Here is a 22,842-nt window from a genome sequence, read left to right on the forward strand (position 1 = left end):
ATATATATATATATATATATATATATATATAGTGCTTTAGTCGCCCTGTGACTCCATCTTGTTTTTAATTTCCAAGCTGCTGTTTTTTTTATTTCAGGATCCCAAAGATTTTTATCTGGTTGGGAACACAGTGACGTACTCCTGCATAGACAATCACTACCTCAGTGGAGACACTGTAGCTGAATGCACCGAAAACCAGAAGTGGAGGACAGGAGAGATGGTTTGTAAAAGTGCGTCTGATTTCACTCCAGTCATTTTGCCATTGAACTTAAGTTGTTGGTTCTGAAGCTGTGATCCTGAAATCACTTGGGTTCATTTGGGTTCTGGAGGAGCCCCAACAAATTATGTGTACCATTATTCCATCTGAAACATTACAAGAAAAAGTTGCATTCACTTTCTTTCGGAAAACAAACCTTGCCAGTTGTTTTGCTGGCCAGGGACGGTGAGATTTAAAACATCTTAAAGCAAATCTAATTTCAGATGGATGGGACACAATTCTATCTCAAAGGGGCCTCTATTTTAATTTGTGTTGGCTCGGACTCCTTAAACTTTGCTCCTAAGCAGGATACATCAGGACCAACTTATTGACCACAAATAACAGCCACATCAGGTTATACAGTGTATTCTCTAAATTTAGGTTTTTGCTGTCTAACAATTTCCATCTATTCACATTTTTCCTCATTTCCTCTTAAAACTATTTTTTGTTGTGCCAGGTTCCACATGTGATATTCCACCACTCAACAGGGAGGTTTTGACCACACCCACCAAAGCAGCCTATCAGATTGGAGATAGAGTGTCCCTGTCTTGTCCTGCAGGAGCGCTGCTGGACGGAGAGGTGTCAGAGATCATGTGCAGTCCCAGTCTGCTGTGGTCTCCATCTCCAGCTGACGTGCTTTGTAAAGCTGGTATGGAACAGTTACCCCTTTTACCCTTTCATAAACATATTAGAAATATTTGAGTTTCAGTGCTATGTGAAGCATATAAACACATATCATGTTTTTCATTTTAGTCCCCACAGCTCCACCTCCTCGACCTGGCCTGAAGTGTAAACTGTGGGAGACAGCAGGACAAAATGAGTGTGTGTGCAAAAGGCCCTTTCAGTGCATGTGAGTAGGATTTTTGTCCATTATTTCACGCGAGGAAAAACAAAAGATTCAACGACAAAAAGTTGAATTATTGTATTTCTATATAATTTGTCTTTTTTTTTAGGACTTCCCTGCAGTTGTGTGCCAGATTTAGCTCAAGTCGAACCCGTCTACTTGGTATGTGTCAGCTGGGAGCTCTGCGGTGTAATGGGGGGAGCTTCACGTTGGGCAGAGACAGCGAATGTAACTGGCCAGAGGAGACGTCCTGCAAGGACTGCCAACCAGGGACAGTCTGTCAGGGTGAGTGTGATGGGCCTCCTGTGAAAGAAATCTACATCACTCTGTACAATTCATGAGACTCGATATACAAAAACACTCATTTTAGCTCACAGAACAAATGTGGAGGATGATCAACTTTGTCAGCTCACTGTCCTGGACTACGATCTTCTTTGATATATAGGAGGGGAAAAAAACCTGTTGTGTTTATGCTTACTGCCATGTTTGTGAGCTGTAAAAGTACTGAACATCTGGTTGATGACACTTACTTTACTCACTTTCATTGAGGTGGAAGTGAGTAAAGTAAAGTGAGTAGTTGATCTGAGGCAGCCTGATCTGGAATCGTAAATATCAAACATGTTTGATATTGACAATTTGAAATCGGCGAGGCCCCTGACTCGGTAAAATAATCGTATAGACACAACACACACTGCGACAGGACTTAAATCCAGCCACGCCCCCACCCACAATCTAAATAGGGCCTTAAATTGTCAGTGCGAAGCCAGCTTTAGTAATAGGCCAACAAAAAGAATGTAGACTCAAAGTTGTTTCAGGTTTTTAAAAACGTCTCTCCTTAACATAAATCTATCCCTTTGTGAGATCTTTTTAAATGTCAAACCACTGAAACAGTTACTATGACAGTTTTTTTTAAACATTTGTTAAGAAAACAAGTCTAGTAGTTTTGAAAATACATGAATCCCCCTTTTAGTATTTAAATAGGAGCATATGTGTGTGACTGCATCACTTCCTGTGATATATATTTTTTTTCAATCCTAGAATCAACTGGAAAGTGTGTGTGTCTGGACGCCTCAGAGTGCCCCAAAGACTCCGCCCCCCTGTGCATCAGCTCAGGTGATGGGAGCGCTGCCATGACGATAACCGAATGCGAGGCGGGAGCCAGGAGGTGTTCTGGGGAGCAGCTAAATGTCATCAGTATTGAGGCTTGTCCAGAGTAAATATGTCTTTTTTTGTCTTCACACAGCAAGAACTTTTCTCTTCTCAACAACTGGACTGTAAATAGCAAACAATGTTTTTTTTCCAACACTTGAATTGTGCGACTATGTTTCTCTCCTGTCCTTTAGTTTATTCTTTATTTGTCATCAATGAGTGAGGTAATATAATGTAATGTAGCTTAAATGTTAACCAGTAAGCAAAATGAGCAGAAATAATTCAATAAAATATAAAAAGAGACAATTTTTTATTTCTTTTTTTATTATGTGTATCACATTAAGGATATGTCAAACAGTGTGGATCTACCTGACTGAGTTTTCCAACAAAATACTGTGAGCTAATCCAGCGAGTCCTCCAACTTGCTTTGAAAACCCCCCCAAAAAATCATCCAGGATACAGAACACAAAGTCTCTGCCTATGCTGATGATCTTCTGCTTTATCTTCACTGTCTGAACAGTTTGGGTTACAATCAGGATTAAAGATGAACATGCAGAAAAGTGTTCACAACAATAATGAGCCTACTTAGATGTAAGAGTCAAGAAATCCTGCTAAATCATGTCAGAACATTGTTGTCACAAAACATATACTCTCTTATTTCAATGTGTTCCAATACGTAAACTAAAATCTTTTTTGTTTCATTAGATTTGATTATTTCCACAAACATATGTAAGGGTAAGAGGCCATGAATAAGGAAGACTTCCCTTCAGAGATTTAGAAAGGATGGAGGCATGGCACTCCCTGATTTACATCATTATGATTGTGGGAAGAAATAAAATGAATGTACTACATCAGGTATCACTGTTAGTGCCCCAGGATTATCTTTGTTGTTCTGCATGTTGCTGTACTCCAAGTCCTATGTGTCTGCCCAACCCCGGTGCTTTACTTTTGAAAAGAAAAAAACAAAAATATGAGTTTGTCACAACACTTCAAACCTGAATCACTTCCAAAAGAAATGTTGTGAGATTCAGATGATTAAAACAGTTTTCAGATGGTCGAGGTTCGTCTGTGGTCTCATGCTGCCACCTGGCTGTTTTTTGAGGCTCTGAATATTACATCCAAAACCAGTTTGATCCTGGTTTTCGTTTTACCAGATCCTTAACATTAGAGTTCTATGGACCCCTGTTTGTCGGTGTAGTTTTTATTAAAATATAATTTTGTAGAACAACATGTTTTTAAATTGGCCCTTTTAGTTCCCAGTGAAATGTAAACACAGCTGTAATGTTATGTTATTTTGAACTATGTGGTTATTTTCAGTTTTGTGCTACAGAAGTTGAGGGTGACATCACATGGAAGCTTTAGTGGGATCATATGGACCCACAACTGCCCTCATTAAGAATCTCAAACTCATAGTTGACACATTTGAGGGCGGCCATTGAACAGAGGTCCAAGCTGCGAGTCCTCTGAGTCCTCGTCAGCTTCACACAGAACATGTGCTCTTCACTTCTGGGACAGTCCCGAGCCGCTCTGCACTCACACTTCTTGGATGCTGAGGAAAGAAGAAAGTCACTGTTAGGAAAATACTCGGATACAATATGCAAAGTCTTCACTCAGTATTACCTCTTTAAGCAAAACAAACACACACTTATTGTTGCTTCATCAAAATATCCCCTGTTTCGAAATGTAAAACCCCCAATGACATTTTTTATTTTTTTCGGTAATGTTTCCGACTCAAGCGGGCCAAGTGAACGTAACCGTTATGCCACTTATGTCACATTTAGCGTAGCCATTCCAAGCCCTGCATGAAGTAAGGATGCTGAAGAGAAATGAGAAGAAAAGGAGGGAGCTGGCTCAGGGATCTGACCGCCACAAGAACTTGTTGAGTCCGCTCCAAAAGCTGGTGGGATTCGTACAGAGGGAGCTAATGTTAGCTAGGAGGCTAGTGCTAACAGTGCTGAACGGATGTGCATACGTTGAATTAAATCATATCCCTGGGACCCAACCGATTCTGCAGGCGACCCTGAACACACCTGAGCAGGTCTCCCAATCGTAACAGGTGTCCACATCGCAGGGCTCGCTCACTGAGCTCTTGGTGGACATTTTGGCTCTGAACTTGGCCCACTCCAGTTTGGTCGAGTCGACTGCATCACACAAGTCGTCGCTTATATAGAAAAGCGGATCGCCGTGGCAACGACCAGCGTGGAAGGAACAGAGAGACATCGGGACCATGACATCGATACCTTGGTTCAGGACACAGAGACTCGGGGGCTGTGAACTACACACACACACACACACACACACACACACACACACACACACACACACACACACACACACACACACACACACACACACACACACACACACACACACACACACACACACACACACACACACACACACACAAACACACACACACACACACACAGTCAGAGAGAAGGTGAACGACTTTGGTACTTTTCTAAGTTCTTCTAATAATACCATTTTTGGTAAGTTACAGAACAAATAATAATGTATCAAATCTTAAATAAACACTTACAGGCAGCTTTCCCGTTGGATACAGACACATTGAGAGCCCTGGCGTTTCTCTCCTGGACCACACTGACCATCAGGAACATACGGCTCCTCTAATAAATACAGAGAAACAGCAGACACTTACTGACTCTCTAAAAAAGTCAAATGTATCACTGGTTGTTCTCTTCTGCTGTGATGGGAATGTGCTGTTGAACCTCTGACGCCTAACTTTAATAACAACTCATAATCATTGTTGGAATAATTTACTCATTTGATGTCGTAGTTCATGAAGAGACATCAGTATTAATATTACCCTGTTTCAAAACCAGCTTCAAAGTCCTCCCAGGAGCTTTAACACTTGTGTTTTTATACTGAACAAACAAACCTCTCTGAGTCACTCTCAGCCTCTGAATGGGACACAAACAAACCTGGGAGCTTGTGAAAAAAACAAATGTGCACGCTCAAATTATTTTCAACCTCTTTCCAGCACGTTGAGCAATTTTAACACAGTCGTCTCCCAACCAGAAGGTGGGGGTTCGATCCCCAGCACTTGCAGCCACTTGTCCGATGTGTCCTTGGGTGAGACACGTCATCCAAAATTGCTCCCACTGCTTCGTCTGTGCTGTATGGATGTTTGAATGGGATTAGCTACTACTGATGGTTTCCATAGCAACCTTAGTGTTCATTAGTGTGTGAATGGGTGTGAGAGCAAATAATATAAGAGAACTTCAGTTCAGTATTGCATTGTAAATGCTGGAATATGTGGTTTTGTAGAAAATCTTGGGGATTTAAGGTTGGTAGTTAACTAACCTAGATAGGTTAATGTAAGCTTCAGCACTAAATAATGGAGTTATTTCTTGTTTCTAAAAGCTCCAAATGTGAATAATACATAATACATGCTAAAAGTACTAATGCCCTAATGTAAGTCTGCATGAACAACATGGTTGAGGTTTTTGAAGCGTAATCTGACAGAGAGGTGAGACTTAAAATAATGACTCATCTTTACCGTCAGTGCAGCGCAGCTCTGCAGGTAATGGAGGCTCCCAAGTGAAAGTGCTGCTGCATTTGAAGAATCCCGATGGCACAGGCCTCAGGCCCGACTCTTTGCAATTCAAACCCACCACTTCCCCGATTCTGTACTTGTCTTTGCTGGGGAACAGCGTCATGTCGTCAGGGATCTCAAGAGGCAGGCACAGCTGCACTAAAAATAAGGACAGAATTTGAATGAAGAAGATATCAGGAGAAAGGAATGTGAATGTCCTCACAGATACCAACGGTAGTGGAGAATAATGTTACAGAGTCCATGTTACCAGATCAATGTTCACTTGTCAACGATAACACACACTCACTGCTGCAGCTTCCCTGTGGTTGAGTCCACGTCCCGTCAGGAAGACAGTTGATGAACTGAAAACCCTCCAGGTCAAATCCAGTGTAGCACTGAAACTCCTCATCCTCTCCAAAGGCATAATACTGCTTGGCTTTCTGAGCAGGAAGAAGGACATAAATACAAATAAACCAATACCAACAAACATCCTTTGACCTTTGAGAGCTATGAGGCAGGAGATTCATATTGAACTTCTCTTCTATATACTTTTCTGTTTGGATTGTCATCTATTCAATTTTCCGGTCTCTTAACCTTTTTTTTATTTTATTTTAATGTATGGTGAGTGTAATGTAACACTGTGCAGTTCAGTCACCAACTACACTGAGCAGAGTGATTTTCACCGTGAGGAAGCTGTTGGCAGGTCTCTGCGGCCTCAGACAGCCCTGCACGCCTGGAGGCAGCTCATCCCTCCAGCCCACCGTGAAGTCGTCGTCATTGTCACAGGTCTCCTGTCTGGACACAAAATCATGAACCATTACAGCATTGAGTGAAAGCAAGAATATACAATAATGTGTGAAGACAAATTAAGACCAATAGATTCCATATATATGGTGAAGTTAAAATATCTGTGGCAGCAGCAGTTGCCCATCATATCAGTGAAAGAAATGGATATCATTACAAGCAAATAATAAAATCTGAATCTCGTTGAGAAAGCAGGTATTTGATTCAAAGAACAAAAATTGTTTGGGGAAATTTCTCTGTAAAAGCATTAAATCTTTCCAAAATGTGATATTTTTTTTTTATAACTGAAGAAGAAGTCATACTTTTCGAATATGGAGATGTGACACGGCTCCTCCTGTCTGTCGGCACCGATGCAGGCCTTCCCTCCTTGGAGTGGAGCGGGGTTATCACACCTCCTTGTTCGACGTCTCTTCATTGAAGCTCCACATTCACTCCATGGCCCCCAACAGCTCCAGTACCCATCCACTCCCTCTGTGGGGATTACACAGACAACAACAAAACCAGTCTGAACCATCCAGTATGGGAGAGAACGTTCTTCCAAAAATACAAGAAGTGGTAGTTCTCTCAAGGAATAAGAACACGATGTGATATGATCCAGGAAACCTTTAATTAACGTGTTATTAATGTGTAACCTTAAAAAAGCGGTTTTTGACCTCAATGGGACTTCTGGATAAATAAAAGTTCAATAAATAAATAAAAAAACGTGATCACAGAGAGAGAAAAGTTCTGATGATTTCTCTCCAGAAGGTTAGCTTATACTTAACCTTTGATGCAGCCTGAAAACCCTCCTACAGACTCAATGCATCAATTGTATACTGTGTTTAAGTTCAATAAATGCATGTGATCCAGATGTTGTAAAATCACGACTAACCATGTTTACTAATGTTGATCTCAATGTCAATCAGAAATAATTGTGATTATGATTTTTGACTTGTGCGAGTCCTGCTGTACCTGAGCTGTAGTCAGGAGCTCTTCTCTCACAGTTTGTGCCAAATGTGCCCGTTTGGCAAACGCACTTGCACTCTGTGCCGGAGAGAACTGGCCTGCCGTTGTTTGGACAGGGCGCACACTTGCAGGTATCGAACTCCTGCAGGTACTGCAGCAGGGCCTTCCTCAGGTGTCTCCTCTTTGTGACAGCACATGGGATCCCCTGAACCAGATCTATGATGGAAAGCAGCTGGACAGACACACACATGTCATGATCAGGATATATCTTTCTCTCTTTTTTTTTCATTTTGAATGTACTTGTCGTTTCATCACCTTGTGTTCGACCACAGCAGGGTTGTCAAGCACAGATTTTGCCCAGTTTTTGTATGATGTTTTGTCAGGAGCAGGTCCCTCTCTTTCCCAGGCCAGAGCGGCCGCCTCTCTGGTTCGACCTCCTTTCACCATGGAGAAAGACTTTTCTGCTGACTGAACGTATGAGCCTGGACCAAAGAAATGTGTGACAAATGAATGCAAACTGTGAAAGGGGAAATGACAGAATGATACAAAAATCTTCACAGAAGAAACAGAAGCAGAGGAGACCTTGATATTTCTGTGTCATCCTGTTGTCGGTACATCGGGTTACACTTGAGTATTGTGTGTAGAGGATGACAGTCCAGGCGACCTCTCGACCCAGGCAGCCTGTGATGTGCTCTTCTGTTTCACCTGCCACAGTGGAAGAGTGGAGCATCAAGTGATGAAAAAGACTGACAGCAAACATCAGTGACTCAATGAACGTGCACTCGTTTTTTAAGTTTCATGCATTCAGCAATTCCTAATCCAAACCTTTAAGTAATTGCAGTAGAACAACAAATGTTTGTATTTTTTTAAGGTTTCTTTTGACCTTTTTATGCCAGCCCAGCCCACAGTGACACATTGTTGAGGGAGTGAGTGAGGAATCACATGTGGGAGGGAAGCTACAGGTGAGAATTGAACCCAAGTTGTACTCATTCCTGGATTAAGCATCCATTGTGTTAGTCAGCATTTTATACCTGAACTCTTGAGCTCCTCACGGCTGTACTGGTACAACAAGTCATAGTGGCCTCCCAGAACCCCTGAGCTGTAGTAGTGCGTCCCAAAGCGCTGGAAGATCTCTCTGTAGAGGGCGTAGTTGTACATAAGTGGAAGAGCGTGGAGGAACTGGAGGAAAGGCTGCGACAGGACGAGGTCCCCTGGCTCCTTCACTTTGAAGGTCGACACAGGAAGAACCTGGTGCACCCTCAAAAACTTTGAGTCCTAGAGGAGAAGAGACAACATATGACTTCATGGACAGATGGAACAAACAAAACAAACAAGGTAGGTAGGAGGGAAGGAAGGAAGGAAGGAAGGAAGGAAGGAAGGAAGGAAGGAAGGAAGGAAGGAAGGAAGGAAGAAGGAAGGAAGGAAAGTTAAAAGAAGAAAAATGTGTCTGAAGGTTTCTAAGTTTGCTTTTATTTATAGACTAATATGGCTTCTTTTGCATCTAACCCAGAATGTGAGGACCCTTTTCTAAATTTAAGACATTTAATCTCACCCTCACTTCTTCACCTTACGGTCAGGAGGAGAGGAATAGTATTTTGCAAATAAAACGTCTTTCAAGTACGTCACTACTACAGCTCCCTCACCTTTTTTTTCGAAGCTTCAAAAGCCTGATTCTTGGAGCTTTGTTCAGACATAGAGCTCCCGCTGAAGAAAAAGATGGGGAAGAAAAAGGAGCGGTCAGCTTTTTGGCTGCTTTCAGATGAAGATGAAGTCTTCATGTCGATGGGCTCGGTGACCAGAGGCTGGGGCTCCGTGTTGAAGTCCTCCACCACTGCAGCCTGTACATAAAACAACAAGCCCTTTTGTTAATCAGGGACTACGACAAGTACTATGAAAGTCAGATTGATAAGGCTGCTCTGGTTCAGCAGGTTGGTAAGTGACTGAGACCATAGCAATGCTAACATGAGTGCAACATAATGCAATTCAATCTGCAGCTCTATCATGTCGTTTGCGTCTTGCCCACAAAGATTTCAATCTGCCATCACAGCTCTGATTGGTTGGTTGCTTTTCTAACCAGTTTTATAAAATCTTAAATAATCTGACATCTTTGAAGTTATTCAGAGATCTAGAACCAGGCTCGATTTACTGACAGGCTGAAAATTAACGGTCACATACCTTGATGTTCAAGCTCTCAAAATTGTGCGGGACTCGGTGGTAGAGCAGCGTGCTCTGAGGCCTCCTGATGATGCAAGATCCTCCCATAAACATGTTGTCCAGCACCGCTCCCCTCGGTTCCTCTGCCAGAGAGTCGAACCTGCAACACAAATCACGGAAAATTCTAACTATTTGTGTGCCATCTTTTGAAATAAACACAAAGTTCTTGTGAACTTTATGAAGTGCTCAATGAAGACGTCCCTCATCCCAAATTATGCCTCTAAGCATGACTGATAAAGCTACATGATGAATGGCCCTCAGCCGCTAACGTAACCACAACAGCACTGCCACCTTCAACAGACCCAGGAATGTAACGCATGGAGCAGGGAGGAATGTAACGCATGGAGCAGAGAGGAATGTAACGCATGGAGCAGAGAGGAATGTAAAGCATGGAGCAGAGAGGAATGTAACGCATGGAGCAGAGAGGAATGTAACGCATGGAGCAGGGAGGAATGTAACGCATGGAGCAGAGAGGAATGTAACGCATGGAGCAGAGAGGAATGTAACGCATGGAGCAGAGAGGAATGTAACGCATGGAGCAGAGAGGAATGTAACGCATGGAGCAGAGAGGAATGTAACGCATGGAGCAGAGAGGAATGTAACGCATGGAGCAGAGAGGAATGTAACGCATGGAGCAGAGAGGAATGTAACGCATGGAGCAGAGAGGAATGTAACGCATGGAGCAGAGAGGAATGTAACGCATGGAGCAGAGAGGAATGTGCTCTGGTTCACATTGAAACCAGCAGTGACCTGTTGACCTTCAGCTTACCCGTTTCCCACCAGGTCGGCCCCGGGGGCCACTCTCTTGTCTGCTGGACACACAATTTTAAAGTCGACACAGTCTCTCTCGTCAGAGTTATCTCCACAGTCGTTCTGCTTGTTGCACGTCAGTGTCGAGTTGATGCAGCGACCTGAGCAGCAGAAGGAGGTGCAGGAGGTTTTTTGTACTAGATATATATTGTGCTTGTTTTTATTTGTGTATGTTAAAGCAGCAGACGTGAGGTCAAAGAAAGGAGCATGGGACATTTCAATTGTTCCAAAGGTTATGATGAAAACAACACTGGATTTAGAGGATTGCACATTCCTTTTATGACACACAACTTACCATTTTCACACCTGAAGTCATCTCTGCAGTCGATGGGCGGCAACTTGCACTCTGTGGAGGGGAAACAGGGCCTCTCCTCTGTCAGCTCCTCGCTGCAGGATGATCCTCCAAACTGAGATGGCCTCGCAACAGACCGCGTCCGAAACTGTCGGAACCAACACATGAGAACGTATGAAAAGTAAACACACTAAGCGAGGAACACAATGAAGAAGGAGTGTTTTACTTCTTCACTTCTCTTCAAAGTACTCGCAGTACAACCTTGAGAACGTTCATTCTCAGTTATAACTTTGGATTAAGAAACATCTTGGATTCACGGTGTTCTGCAGTGAGATTTGTGTTTCTCTTTGCCTGTTTCTTGGCGCAGGGTGAGCAGTCAGACCAAGGTCCAAACTCTGTCAGCAGGCAGCTGATTGGACAGGCCTGCTCGTTACAAGCTCTCCTGTCCTGTTTCTCGCACAGCTGATTGCAGCTGCTCTTCCAGAAGTATTCGTCATATTGAAATGTCCTGCCCAAACAAAAAAAATAATCACGTCGTTATCCTACAATATTCTATTGGCACCATCTGCAGGAGCTGTTTGAATTTCAGGCAGCGGTGAAAACGCTGACAACTACGGGCCACAGAAACGTTTTAGTTCTGGGGACGATAAGAGGCTTTCATCTTGATGTCCAAATGTCTGTGTTGCCTTACCTGTGTCTGTTCTGTGTCCCATAGTTACAGGTCCTGGAGCAGGCAGACCAGGATCCCCAGGGGTACCGGTCACAGAAACAGCTCAGTCCAGCTGAAATCCAGCTGAGATGCAGCAGCAGAACCAACCAGTTGCATGGAGCCATCGGGTAATAAAAGTGTCTGAAAGTACTGTCAAGAACATGCCAGAGGGTTTCTTTATTCTGCATGAATCAAGTTTTAAAATGAGTAACTTATAACATGTGATCATGAGGATCACATCTCAAACAGTGAACCTGCTGGACAGCAAAGACATCAAGAAGAACACACTTGTTTAAAATGCTGCAGCATCCTCCTTCAGTTCAAAATGAAAACATTGTATTTTTAAACACAAAGTGACGAATTCGTTTTTTTCCCAAAAAGAAAGTCACACTTTTAATACATTTCAAGCACAAAAAATTTATTTAAATTAAGTTTAAATCTGAACAAAAATATGTTTACTCAAAACATTCTTTAAAACTGCATTCATTGAAAGACAATGCAGAAGTTTTGGTGATGCATTTTTTTTTGGTGGGAAAATGAAACATTTCAGACCACTTGAAAAAATGTCAATTCTACTCACCGCATATACAGTCGTCCTCTTCAGCAGATATCAAGGATTATGGAGCTTCGGCGGCATATTAAGGAGTATAAGAGCTCACTCACTGAGTCTCCTGTGCGCTGCAGGCAGAGCAGAATCTGACTGGAGGTGCGTCCAAGTTATCCTCAGCTGCACATAAACTCCCCCTTGATTCTGTCCAGGGAGGCTTGTTGAGATGTTGCATACTTGCATTGCCCAATCTGTGTCGATCTCAAAACAAAAACAAATTCCCCTCGATAATAAATAATAATGATAAAACATGGCAGCACTTCATGTTCTGTCACAACCCTGTTCTCCCTTTTTTTGGTTACGGGAAGTAAGAAGCTCTGGAGTTTCCCCGATGCAGAGACATAAACCAGATGTTCTGTGTTTGAGACCTGACACTGAGATACTGAGAGGGGGTTCACATTTTCTTTCTTTCCACATGTTCTTCAGTTATCCAAAATGTTTGCACAATCAAGCAATAAACACACAAAAAACACAGTGATCCATGTTAATATCGCTTAGTTCACAAAGTTATTGAAAAGTGCAAAAGTTAAAACAATGCACAAACAAAAGCAGCCCTGATGGTGGCTGAAGCCTGGTAAATACTGACCCTCTAACACCCCAGTCTTTGCACAATTCTGCAGTCAGACTCAGAAGAAATATGGTGTTGTTGTTTTTTTTTGTATAAAACTTTATTCACATTATAAAATGTCCTGTCTGTACAAAGGTTGAGCTGTTCTCTACAATGTGGGACACATGAAGGACACAAACATGGCTCACTCAGTCATATACATGCCCAAACAAAGAACTCAGCACAGAGCAAACCAGACATCACCACTTCACATAACATGAAAGAAACCCAAAGGTTCACAGACATGGACTTACAAACATTTAAAGAGGAAAGGGCTCTACTGGATGGGTGAATTGCATTATTTTTGTGTGGCTTTTTATTCTGCTGTTCATTTATGTTGGACATCTGTTGCGCTATTTGAAAGTCAAATAAAATCTAAAAATGTTCATTATCTCATATTACGTCTGCTGGCAGGCATGTGATTGGTGCAAAAACAAACAAAAGCAAACTTGCTTCTACTTCAGACTGCACATGTTCCAATAGTCCAGAAGACAAAAGAACAGACACAAATATAAACACTGTTTTATTAGCTTGTCTTTAAAGCAGTATGATGTCAAATGAGATTTTACAAGAAGACTTAAAGTGAAAGATTGTGGGGTGCAGCAGAGGCAATTCTAAAGCCTGTTAGGGCCCGAGGCAGAAATCAATAGTGGGCCCTTCAATCAGCGTTCAGCAGTGCAATAACCTTATAACTTTAATTTACTTTTTATTTGTATAGCACTTCAAAAAACAAAGTTTTTACAAAGTGCTCGGACACAAGAAGGAGCATACATACATTAACCGACCAACAACAACAAAACCCCAACAATAAAGAAACCTGGGAGACAACAGACATCATCAGCAACTATAGAGCTCATCATTACTTAGGAAACTTAGGTCGAGACCAGGAGGACTGAAGATGTAAGAAGATACGTTAGCTGTTCAAGATATAGAAACATAAAGAAGTGACTAAAGGATAGAGAAACACATTCTCTTAAAAAGATAACCAAAGAGATCAAAACGATCAGAGGGTTGGCATGAGCTTCAAATGGAAAGAAACAATAAAAACAGGTTAAGTATAAAATAGATTAAAGGCGATGAGAACATAAAAGCACAAGAAGCAGTTCAAAGGAACTCAATAAAAAAACTCAATAAAAAAAGGTAAAAGCAATAAATCGAGAAGAGTAACTGCTAATTTAAAACCAATCAAACATAGATATCACCACACATTAATCCAAAGGATGAGAAGAATGAAATAAGAAAGGCAAAAAGAGAAAGAGAAGATCAAATGAAACAAGGAGATAAAGAGGAAATAAGAAAATAACAAGACGATATGGCCTAAAAGCGGGTCCTTTGTCAGCCCTCTGGGGCCCCCCTACGAGCCTGGAGCCCCAAGCAGCCGCCTGCCTTGCCTGTTGGAAAACAGCACCTCTGATTGGTTGTGCCCCATATCCTGTATGGAGGCTTCAGTCCTTATTGCAGCAGTTATGGGTTACAACCCAACCTCACCCGTTCGTGACATGTCACTCTCTGTCCTCCCAACAGTTCCTGTCTCTCTTCAGCTGTCCTATCCAATAAAAGGCAAAAAGCCCCCAAAATAACCTACATTAAAAAGTTGAAGACCAACATTTACAGAACTAAATATAATTGGAGCACTGGTACTGTGGATTTGAATGCACGTTGTAGTCCTCCAAGCCGGCAACCCAGGTTTGAATCCAAACAGTGTCTTTATTCCCAACTCGCCCCTCTTTCAGACTGTAGCCAGTTTCCTATCTCTAAAGGCATACCCCCCCTCCCAATTTACTAAGTCTATTAAGCTTCGTGAGAGCAGAAAATGCAAAAAAAAAAATCCTAAAAATGTCCAAAAGGCAAAGTTTAGGCAAAGCTTTCTGACAGTTTTTTTCTATGTGGCATAGAATTGACATTTTACACTGAAGAATAAATTCAAAATGATGTACAGTATATCTTTAGAAAAAGACCTAACTATGGTGTTGTTCTTTATATAGGTGTAAGTATCGTTACAGTGTGGATGGATTGCTTTGTCTACGAGGTGTCACACCGCACAGGGACGCAGAGACTCACCTGGCAAGAGCCTCGACTGAATGAAAGAGGAAACACACGTGGAGGTTGTAGCGCTGAAACATCTCACATGATGAAACATTCAAACATGAAAGCGTGACACGAGCACAGTGAGACAGCTTGAAACCAAAGACGCCAGTGCATAGCCTGATTATTTACACGTTTTATACTCTTCTTTATACTAGATTGCACAAAACAGAAAGATTCAGAGGTATTGACTCCAAGACAAGAAAATGAGAAGATGCCTTGAATTAGGTTACAGATTCTTGAGGTTTACAATTTCCGATATGATGGAAAAAAATACTGCCACTAAATAAAGATTATACGGTCGTTAATCAAGGTTAATGAATCCCTTTTTATATCATTTACATCACAAAGTATGAGCAATTGAATGTCCTTCCGTCTTTGTGTTTACTGCAGTGCTTTGACCTTTTGACCTTCAGCCGGACACCATGCAGCAGAGTCCAGGGAAGCGTCTCTTCCTCTGTCGGATCAGCGGGTGCGGAGTCAGATTCAACAAGCTGCTGTCATCTGAAACCAACAAACACTTTGTAATCAAACCTCGTCACGTCATCCCATTTAATAAAGACATGTTAGATGAGAGCCTGATACATACATCACAGGGTCAATCTAACAAGCTGATGTGTGAAGACTTAAGAAACCTCAAGTTAAATGATATTAGATCAAATCAAATCAAATCAAACTTTATTTATAAAGCGCTTTTCATACTTTTTAAAAGTAGCACAAAGTGCTTTACATGTTAACATCACATTAAAATCATTCCCACCCTCCCCCCACCCCCCATGCATACAAACAGTATCACACTCATACTCACAGTCACCCCACGCTCCAACACACACGCGCAGACCTAAACACATACACACACATGCACACACACCAGCATCAATGATATGGACAGAAGGCTGAGTACGGATGAACCAGGTAAGTAAACGCCAAAGAGGAGCCGTCTGCATCGAGAGCGGCAGATCGGCCGCGGCCATCAGGGGCACCATCACAGGGTGCCCAGGGGAGGCGGGGCCGAGACCCCTGACCTCCACCCAGACGCAGGACGGCGCCCAGGCAGCCACAGCCCTCCACCGCTCCCGACACAGAGGGCTCCCTCGGAGGAAACACTTGCAAGAGACGTAAAATACATAAAACTTTTTAAAATGAGGCCAAACAATAAACTGAATAAAGCTAAAACCAATAGAATGATGGTAAGAGATAAGTAAACATAAAATGCTAAAATCATAACAGATAAAATGAATAAATATTATTTAAAAGCTAGACTAAAAAGGTGGGTCTTGAGCCTGCTCTTAAAAATATGAGCGTTCTCTGCGGCCCTGAGGTCCTCCGGCAGGCTGTTCCAGAGGCGAGGGCCGTAAAAACTGAAAGACGCCTCGCCGTGGGTGTGTGTCCTGACTTTTGGGATGACTAAAAGACTTCTGTCGGAGGAGCGCAGGGACCGCGAAGGCTCATATGGTAAAAGCAATTCTGACAGATAAGAAGGCCCAAGACCATTAATACACTTAAAAACCATTAAAAGAACCTTAAAATCGATCCTGAAAGACACGGGGAGCCAATGCAGTGATTCTAAAACCGGAGTAATGTAAGCCCGCCCTCTGGTCTTCGTCAGGACACGAGCTGCTGAATTTTGTAGGAGTTGTAGGCATGAAATATTCTTTTTAGGAAGACCAGAGAGCAGGGCGTTACAGTAGTCGATACGACTGGTGATAAAAGCATGCATTAGCGTCTCCGTGTTGGCCCGAGAGAGAATGGGGCGGACTCTGGCTATGTTCTTTAAATGATAAAAACCTATTTTGGTGGTGTTCTTGATGTGTGGAATAAAAGTCAGCTCAGAGTCTAAAATCACGCCCAGGTTTTTCACCTGTGTGGATGGATTAAAAGATAGTGCCTGTAATTTGGGTAAAAGTTTCTCTCTCTGAGCCTCAGGACCGATGTGGTCATATGTTTGAAGAAACAATATGTAAGGAGTGTACCATACAGTACCTGCAGACATAAAGGAAACATGCTTTGTTTGGACCAGAGAAGCTAGGCAGTTTTAAAGCACCACTACAAGCCTGTTTTGGACATATTTGTCCTGGCAAACGACACGCCAACATGTGCCGCAGCGATGGAAGCGGGCAGTCGAACTGCTTCAGATAGAAGTGACTGTACCCGAGCTAAAAAGCCTCTGCATGTTTCTAATAAGCTCCACCAGCAGAAACCTGCTCAAACTAAGATCAATATTGGAGATGCTTTCGAAACATGGAGAGAATTGATAAAAAATAATAAATAAATAAATTTAGAACGAAGAAAGGTTTACAGACTGATGCAGAGCTGGCTAAACACTGAAGCTTCAGTGTCCAACACATGGCCACCTGTGTGAGCATCTGCTTTACAAAGGAGGGGGCGGGGCCAGACAGGACTGCAGTATCCATTGTAAACACTAGGGGTCAGAGTTACATACTGCTACTTTAAGTAATAAGTCTCTAAGTATAACTTTGCATTTAAAGAGAAGAAAAGGTTCATTGTTGTTCTACCTCAACTATTCCCAGTATTGACCTGCATATCAGAATGAGAGGTTGTAGTAGATGGGGAGTTGACATTGAATGACTTTGTGAATTTCTTTACATCACCAGCAGTGGGTAGGCCTACCTTGGTTTTTCAGCGGCAGAGGCATTGTGTCCCTGAGTTTGCTAAGTAGGTTTCTCATCTCTCGCATGTCTCTGTGATGACGAGATAAAAAGATCTGTTCATATTTACTCTCTGTTTGAGTGAATAATTCAGAATAACAACAACAGATGAAATTCAGTTTAAGAAGCAGACAAAAGAAAAATGCAAGCATCGATTGTAGCGAGCAGGTGCAGCTTGTGTACCTCTCGATATTTTCAATATCAGTTCCCACCAGCCACTGCTCCTGCAGGAAGTCTATGGGGGAGGAGGATCGGTCCTCCAGGATGGGGACGTCTGAGCTTTCATCCACCCTGAAGTCCAACTTCGGCTCTGAGTCCGTTCCTTCAGAGAGAAACAAAGACGCAGCACAAAAACGTCGACAGAGACAACTTAAACACAGTATTTCATTTTATACCTTTAATATGTTTACATGTTCACTTGAATGGTTATTCACGTTAAACCCATACCAGCATTGGTAGAACTATTTTATATTGCTTATCTGTCACGCAGTATCTGTTAGGGCTTACGAGCTTCACTCAGTACATTTTATCAGTTTAACTGAGCAATAGAAATAAGAAGCTTTCATCAGGGATAAGGTGGTCTAGCTCAGTTTGAGTCAAAGCTGACCACACGGACAGCTCTCTGCTGCCCTCTGCTGTCTGAACTCTGAGCTCCTCAGACATCACGAAGAACTTCTATGGCGACATTACATTTAAATATGTCTGACAGAAGCAGAAACACAGAGTTTAAAATTGATATCTATAGTGTGTAGAGAACAACACTTTGAATATACTCTACAGAAAACATCAGGAGGGAAGACCATGGAGGGGATCATAATGACACACTGAGACCCTGAAGAAGGTGCAAGCAAATACACATTGGTGCTATCTTCAGATAGTGCCGGGACCTGGATCATTTATGGGAATGTTTTTGGTCTGAAGTTTCCTCCACCTTTTTAGAGTACTCTAAAGTCTACAGAGATTTATCAGTACACTATCAGTGGATGTCTTGTCTTTGAAGTTTTAGGGTATAAAATCCTCGTTTGAAATCATTTTAAAATCCTTTTTTTAATTTATTCCACATCTTGCTAATGTTGTTTTAGCTTTTGAACAGGTACATTTGTGATGATGATCCACAGCAGGCTCACAATCAAAATGAAGTCCACTTATTCAAATGAACACCTGTGATTCTCCTACTGTCACGATTATGTAGAAATGTAGAAAACACTCGTTTCTCAAACCGCTCCTTCACACTCGTACTCATCTGTCTGACGTCAACCCACAGCTGAGTTGAGTACCCTTCGTTAAGGTGGAGGGGAAAATAAAGTGGCAAGCTTCAGGGATTAGTCCTTACACTCGCAAAGAAACAGGAACTTTATATAATCATACATTTGTGGCACTCAAATAAAAAATTGTCCACTTCAGTAAGATTAATAGCCACATTAAATTTACACCACAAAATGAGGCATAAAAAACCTGCCTTATCGTTTCAATCTGATGTTTATATGATGATTAGTGTTTGAAAGTGACTGTACACATCAGACAAATAAACATGTACTGTAACCTAATATAAAAAGTGGTTCATAAAATCCAGATTATAACTTCAACATTTTGATTGTATCATCTGTATGATTCTAAAAACGTTTTAACCTCCTTCAGAGGCATTTAAGTCTGTGCGGGGGATCATACAGACCTTGTATTTAGGCCGACAGAGCGTCTCACGTGACGAGTAATGAATGGTGTCACACCAGTTCAGTAAGTCAGCGTCAGTGCAGACTCGCTCTCAGAGGGTTTAAGGGCCCACTCTACACTCCAAGGTTTTGGATGGCCCTCAGTGTTAGGGACCCTTCACAAGCATGCACACAGAGAGTGAAGGGGCCGGCTGTCTAAGGAGTAGTCTGAGAAAGGATTATGGACTTTTATGACTGAGGTGAAGATTTGTCCCAAAACAATCCATACGGTCAATTCTTTTCAAATAAACTTTAAAGCAACATGGATATGAATGTATCTTATATAGTTCTGTCTGGAAATTGTTGGCATTAATAATTGGCATTATTATAGTGTGATTTTTGTGTGATGATACTTTTTCTGTGCAGCTGCAGCACTCCCAGCAGGCACACGGATTTGAGCATCTCTGTTATGAACATCTCCAGGCAGCACTGCAGCTGGATGAAGAGCCGACAGATCTCCGGGTGGATCTCTCCGTCCTCTGGACTGCAGTGTGAAGAGGAGGAGGAGGAGGAGGAGGAGGAGGAGGAGGGAAGCAGAAGAAGAGAGGAAAAGAAAGAGACCCACTGAAACACATGGACCACACAATTAAGCTTAAAGAATTCAGCAGACACTTTACAACCTACGTATAATGTAACGTTATGTTACATTATACGGTTTATTTAAAAAAATCAGACTGCATGTCGAAAAATTAAACATCTCAGATGCCTTCTTTAATCAATCTTTTCCCCTTTGAGATTTTTGCAGTCTAAAAAATAAACAAAAGAAAACTTTTTTCTAACTTGGGTTTTACCATTAATAAAATCCTTCCAAAGAAAATAACTTTTTTAGAAAACCACCATGTTTCAAAAAGAAAATAAATCCTTGCCATAATCAATAACTGGAACAGAAGATAAGTGGATTTTGGCGCCACCTGTGGACAAATTGATGAAACTGATAGCTCTTTATTGGTTTTCTCCAATATTTAGTGAGCCTAGACTGTAAATAAACATTGATGAAGCCTCAGTGACATCACCCATTCATAACTCAAGGGGGCATTTGAAGTCCATCATGGACTCAAGAAAAAGAGCTTGAGCTGAGACAGGCATAAAGCCTCCTCACAAGCTACTACACAGCTGCCGACAACCGGTCAAGTCAGCCACAAGTCTTTTTATAACTCTTAATCTAAAGTAAAAACAGATGAGCTGTAAAAAAAAAATTAAAAATAAATCAACCCCCTGCTGAGCTTTTCAGATCAATTTCACTTGTTTGCCTGTAATAGGTTTAAAAACTGGTAGTTTTGAACATGTGTCAATGTGACTTCCAGGACTTCTGCAGAAAGCTTCAAATTAAATCACATTCAATCAATGAACTGTAGGTTTTTGCACTTCCACATTGACTTCATTTGATCACTCATTGAGAATCTCTGCCATGGAAAAGAAAAGAAAGACTGTTTTAGCAATGTTTGAAGCAAATCAAACACTTCTGCTGAAAGCAGCTTCAGACAGTAGGCTATAACAAAAGCTCAAAATAGAAAATCTTGTCCCTGATGCTCTGTAATACTTTTGTAGGTCAAATAGAAATATCAGTAGGAATATTCTATTTCAGCTCGTTTTGCTAAAAACTCCTTACATGAGTGTTATTTTGGAAATCAACGTTTAAGCTCTCAAGGCGAAATCAGTTAGGAGGTTACTCAGTGGTTGTAAACAATGAATGAAAGCTGGAGTGCGCTCTGCTGCAGCCTAAATCTGCTCCTTGACAAAAAAAAAAAAAAAAAAAAAAAAAAGAGGTGATAGTTGGTGCATACCCTGACACAGAGATGACAGCGAGGTCCTGGTGTGCAGCCCGGGCCATGGAGCATCCTTTGGTCCGTGTGTGGTGCATCAGAGCCCGCAGAGAGGGACAGTCTGCTGAGATCTCTCCCACGGAAATGACCTGCTCCCGGTACAGAGCTACAAGGTTGTTGAATTCTTGCACGGTCTGGAGGACAACCAACCAACAATAGAGATGCATGAATTAAATAAAAAAACAAGGATTCCAAGAAAATCCTTTTCTGCGAGGTTGGTGCATCTGCACGGCGTCAATAAAGGAACCTATTTGGTGCAGCGCTACAGACCTCTTGCATATGATGAACAGATTAATATTCACTTTTTTTTTTTCTTTTTTTCCATAAGGCTACCCACCATCCTGCTTCCGTCCACGACCTCCTCCGTGCTCTCCCTGCGCTCCGGCTCCGTCTGCGCCACTTTACTGACGGGGAAAATAATCCCTGCAGATCTGGGGCGCTTTTTCCGCCCGTACGGTGCAGAACACATGCATGCAAAGCCAGCACCGGAGCCCAACAAGACGTAGATGGGTGGGAAATAAATGCTCGAGTCTGTCCTTCACTAAAAACAGAAAAAAACACACTCAGACGCAACAGGATCGCAAAGGGTCAATAAATGCAGGAGTGCGTCGATACTCCTGGATTAGGACTGTGCAGCGGGCCGGATGGACCCCCAGGAGCTCCCTCTGCATCCCAGCTGAGAGGAGAGTCACCTTCAGCCCCTCCTGAAGGCCGAGAGGGAGGCTCCTCCGTCTTCCGCCGCGCGCTCACGTGTGAGGAGGATTCAGACGGAGCCAACAGCAAAACAAATCGTCACCCACCGACTGATGATTAACTGTTTAGGAGCAGCAGTGGTCCAGGAAGGAAATCACTACAACAGCTCCAGTGTAACAAAATCTTCCCAAAAACTGATCGCTGAAGGACATTGAATGGATGATTATACAGCCTTGGCATGTTAGTATGAGCTAAAACACATTTTAAATAAGAGTAAAGCAACACGGATTTAGTGATTGTCGTGATAGTTTAGTTATAGTGATTTATAAAATAAGAAAATAAAAATAAAAATGAACTCATAAAGCGCCATTCCTTCTTTGGGACACTGGGGGGCAGCATCTTGCAAAAACACATCACCCAACTAAATATGGATCGATTTAAAACATTTTCCTGATATAGACGAAGCTACAATGCAGTGTTAGGATTATAGGGATTGTCTTTTGGTGTTACCTGTGTCTGTTCCCTCCTCAAAGAGGAAATAAACATTGGATCTTTGTCATGACTGGAAAAAAAAAAAAAAACTGCAGTTCCTCCAGTGTTCACTTGAAGCTTGCTCCAAAAGATGCAAAAGTCCAACACACCTAATGTCTGACGGCAGAAATACAGTTTACAGTGTAGTACAAAAAAAAAGGATTTGCTCTGATTGGTCTTCATCAACACAAACTGTAATGGGGAATTTTTTTTAAATATCTTAATTCACCATCAGGGGGCTCAAAATCAATACAATTACAAAATACGAGGTGGAAGCTGGCGGGGAATCTGGTCTTTATTGTTCGCTGCCACTTCACGAGTTTTATTTTCAACACAAGTATAAATCAATGAGCTACATTTTAAAAGTACCGAGAGACATTTCAAAGCCGTTCCCTCAAAGCAAATCAGTGTGAGCGGGATGTTCTTTAAGTCAGGGGTTCTCAAACTTTTTTAGACCCTTGACCCCTTACAGGAACTTTTTTTCCCCCCAAGGACCCCCTCATTATTGTAACGTTGAATATAAGATATTAATGATAACG

The 22,842-nt window shown here is 42.0% G+C and overlaps 3 protein-coding genes across 4 annotated transcripts in view; 1 reads left to right on the plus strand and 2 right to left on the minus strand.

The window, feature by feature from the left end:
• LOC306836783 (complement component C7-like) overlaps positions 1 to 3,107 on the plus strand; it is a 14,451-nt gene extending 11,344 nt beyond the window's left edge. Inside the window, exons 14-18 of the mRNA XM_079364082.1 lie at positions 98 to 230; positions 714 to 905; positions 1,010 to 1,106; positions 1,210 to 1,385; positions 2,139 to 3,107. Of these exons, the coding sequence (XP_079220208.1) occupies positions 98 to 230; positions 714 to 905; positions 1,010 to 1,106; positions 1,210 to 1,385; positions 2,139 to 2,317 (777 nt within the window). The 3' untranslated portion in view covers positions 2,318 to 3,107. The remainder of the gene's footprint in view (positions 1 to 97; positions 231 to 713; positions 906 to 1,009; positions 1,107 to 1,209; positions 1,386 to 2,138) is intronic.
• On the minus strand, positions 2,543 to 12,408 carry c6.2 (complement component 6, duplicate 2). 2 transcript variants are annotated; one of them, XM_079364080.1, is made up of 18 exons: positions 12,160 to 12,408; positions 11,562 to 11,720; positions 11,222 to 11,378; positions 10,874 to 11,018; positions 10,538 to 10,679; positions 9,730 to 9,868; positions 9,198 to 9,392; positions 8,586 to 8,829; positions 8,137 to 8,259; positions 7,870 to 8,036; positions 7,561 to 7,786; positions 6,912 to 7,080; positions 6,489 to 6,600; positions 6,113 to 6,245; positions 5,770 to 5,964; positions 4,789 to 4,876; positions 4,280 to 4,524; positions 2,543 to 3,798 (listed from the first exon to the last, which is right to left on the minus strand). In XM_079364080.1, the coding sequence occupies exons 1-18, from the start codon at positions 12,162 to 12,164 to the stop codon at positions 3,617 to 3,619; spliced, it is 2,826 nt and encodes a 941-aa protein (XP_079220206.1). In that variant the 5' UTR covers positions 12,165 to 12,408; the 3' UTR covers positions 2,543 to 3,616. The 2 variants fall into 2 exon arrangements, with proteins under 2 accessions (XP_079220206.1, XP_079220205.1); XM_079364079.1 differs by having other exon boundaries at positions 11,562 to 11,729.
• Positions 12,409 to 13,299: 891 nt separating this feature from the next.
• LOC306836861 (regulator of G-protein signaling 7-binding protein B-like) lies at positions 13,300 to 22,603 on the minus strand. The gene is made up of 6 exons (XM_079364203.1): positions 21,417 to 22,603; positions 21,041 to 21,213; positions 19,610 to 19,740; positions 17,731 to 17,869; positions 17,510 to 17,580; positions 13,300 to 15,382 (listed from the first exon to the last, which is right to left on the minus strand). The coding sequence occupies exons 1-6, from the start codon at positions 21,546 to 21,548 to the stop codon at positions 15,291 to 15,293; spliced, it is 738 nt and encodes a 245-aa protein (XP_079220329.1). The 5' UTR covers positions 21,549 to 22,603; the 3' UTR covers positions 13,300 to 15,290.
• Positions 22,604 to 22,842: the final 239 nt, after the last annotated feature.

This window comes from Symphodus melops, assembly GCF_947650265.1.
Source record: "Symphodus melops genome assembly, chromosome: 16".
Classification (NCBI taxonomy): Eukaryota; Metazoa; Chordata; class Actinopteri; order Labriformes; family Labridae; genus Symphodus; species Symphodus melops.